This window comes from Elephantulus edwardii, unplaced genomic scaffold, assembly GCF_000299155.1.
Source record: "Elephantulus edwardii isolate Elephantulus edwardi_28Jun2011 unplaced genomic scaffold, EleEdw1.0 scaffold00026, whole genome shotgun sequence".
Taxonomy (NCBI): domain Eukaryota; kingdom Metazoa; phylum Chordata; class Mammalia; order Macroscelidea; family Macroscelididae; genus Elephantulus; species Elephantulus edwardii.
The window spans coordinates 21464553-21466956 of NW_006399776.1; the positions used below are offsets into that span (position 1 = coordinate 21464553).

A 2404-nucleotide genomic window follows, 5' to 3' on the forward strand; every position below is an offset into this window, starting at 1 on the left:
TGAATTAACAAACTTAACTCATGTCATTGATTCAGAATCAATCTTAGCTGAACTCCCAGAAGGGTTTTAGAGAAATCAGCAAATGAGGAGAGTGCCCATCTTTCTATAGTAGAGCTGCTAGTGGATTCAAACTAAAAGCTTTAGCTTAACACAATTTCCTGTGGCCTAATACCCTAGAGATTTTTTAATTCAAATAGATTTCTGTATTTTCATATATTTCAATAATAAAAACTTCAATAAAACCATTAATAAGAACTCATTAAGTAAGTAATACACAGAATTTATGCTTTTATCACTTTGTATAACTGGCATGAATTACTAAATACAGTGTAGGTATAAAAATATTCTTAGACTTGTTTTTGGTTTTGAAAATGTGGATGATGTTTCATTTCCCCAAATCAGTTATTTCTTCTCCTGAGAAAGATACTTCTTTTCTCACACAGTCTCTCTTACTCTTACAGAATTCAGGCTTATCAGAACACGTCCTACAAATAAAGAAATAATGCTGGAGGTGAGGTTTCCTGTCATGAGCCACTTGAGGGAGCTCCCACATCTGGACTTGAGAAAAGTTTGTAGTTTGAGCTGATGACTGCAAGAACAGGAAGTTTCAGAACTTCGTCATGCACCCACCTGCCCAGGGTTCAGTTAAAAATATCCTAGAGTGGAAATGTCCCAAGCAACACAGCAAAACATCATGAAGAGGCAATTGATCATTCTGCTGGGACTTCTGTATGCTCAGATTTGCTGTGAGTTGGGGCTGTCACAGTGGGAACCTGAGGAATTATGAAGCTGCAGGGTTGTTGAGGGTAGAGAGAGAAAAGACCTCAAGGCGACTTTCTTATTTTTTTGTCTTCTTTCTAATATATAGAGACAGTTCCAGAAGTTTTGTAGATTTATAGAGATCATCACTTATGATACTATTTTTTTCTGTCTCTGGTCAGGTGTGAGAGGGGCGCAGGTGGAGCAGAGCCCTCCAGTCCTGAGCCTCCTGGAGGGAGAGAGCTACACCCTGAGGTGCAATTTTTCTACTAGTATGTACAACGTGCAGTGGTTTCATCAAAATCCTGAAGGACGCCTCATCAGCCTGTTTTACATTTCTTCAGGGACACAGCAGAAGGGAAGATTAAATGCCACGACAGTTACTACAGAACGTCTCAGTTTATTACACATTTCCTCTTCCCAGACCACAGATTCAGGCATTTATCTCTGTGCTGTGGAGCCACAGTGCTTCCCCAGCACCTGCAGCCTGCACACAAACTCTCAAGCCTGTGTACACAGACACGGGTCCATGCTACAAATTTCCCACAGCAACATTGCAAGCTTAATGTTTCCTCTCTGACAGTGAAGTTTTAAAAAGGGATAGAAGTATTGAGTTATTTGGTCTTTATCTTCCCTTCTCAATCTAACCTTTTAATTTGTGATTAGTCTAAAGAGTTTTAAGCTGTATGAAATTCCTCAGTCTTATAAACACAAATATTGCATAAGACTACTATTGTCAAAGAAGGAGGATAACTGAGCAAGATATGTATAAATATTCAAAAGCAGAAGGTGAAGGGATAAGATGACAGAAAAGGGAGAAGAGGGAAAATCACTTGGATAGCAGAGGTTGGTGTATAAAGAAAAGAGTGAAAGAATGGGAAAGATTGAATGGAGACTTGGAAAAGTGAGATGATAATAAGTATGTTGTTTTTGGTTGAGCATGATTCACAATTATCTATGAACAACAGATCTGAACCCTTCCCTGTCCTATCTTGTGCCATTTTCAGCATCTCTGACACACTTAAGCCCATTGCTGCAGTACTGTATCAATCAATCACATGAAGAGGTTTCCTTTGCAAGCATGATATCCCTGTTCATGAAATAGCCTCTCCTAGTGACATGCCCTAAGCATGTAAGGTGAAGCTTTGTCATCCTTGCCTCAAAAACCAAGAGAACATTGCATGGTTTAAAATTAGGAAAGGTGTGTATTAGGTTTGTATCCTTTCTTCTTACTTATTCAGTCTATATGCTGAGCAAATAATTTGAGAAACTGGATTCTGTGAACAAGAACGTGGGAGCAGGATCACAAGAAAATTCATTAAAAACCTGTCTTGTACAGATGGTACATTTTTGCTTGTGGAAAATGAGGATAATAGGCATAGATCAATGGTAATTAATTCTATAAAAACAATGCATATGAATGGTTATATAAAACACATTGTATATTAACTGTATGTTGCAAGGAGGGACTGGTCCTTGGAGAGGGACATCATGTTTGGGAGAGTGGAGGGACGGCGCAGGAGAGGAAGACCCTCAATGAGATGGATCAGTTCTCTGAGTAGAGTGGTGGGAATAAGTATGTTTAAGATGGCAAGGTTGGCACAGAATAGAATGGCATTTAGGGCTCTTGTACATAGGGTTGCTA

At 39.1% G+C, this 2404-nt stretch overlaps 1 gene segment (V, D, J or C); it reads left to right on the forward strand.

The window, feature by feature from the left end:
- Positions 1-667: 667 nt before the first annotated feature.
- LOC102850394 lies at positions 668-1325 on the forward strand. The segment is given in 2 exon segments: positions 668-746; positions 942-1325. Coding segments are annotated over 2 exon segments (463 nt in total).
- The last annotated feature ends 1079 nt before the right edge of the window (positions 1326-2404 follow it).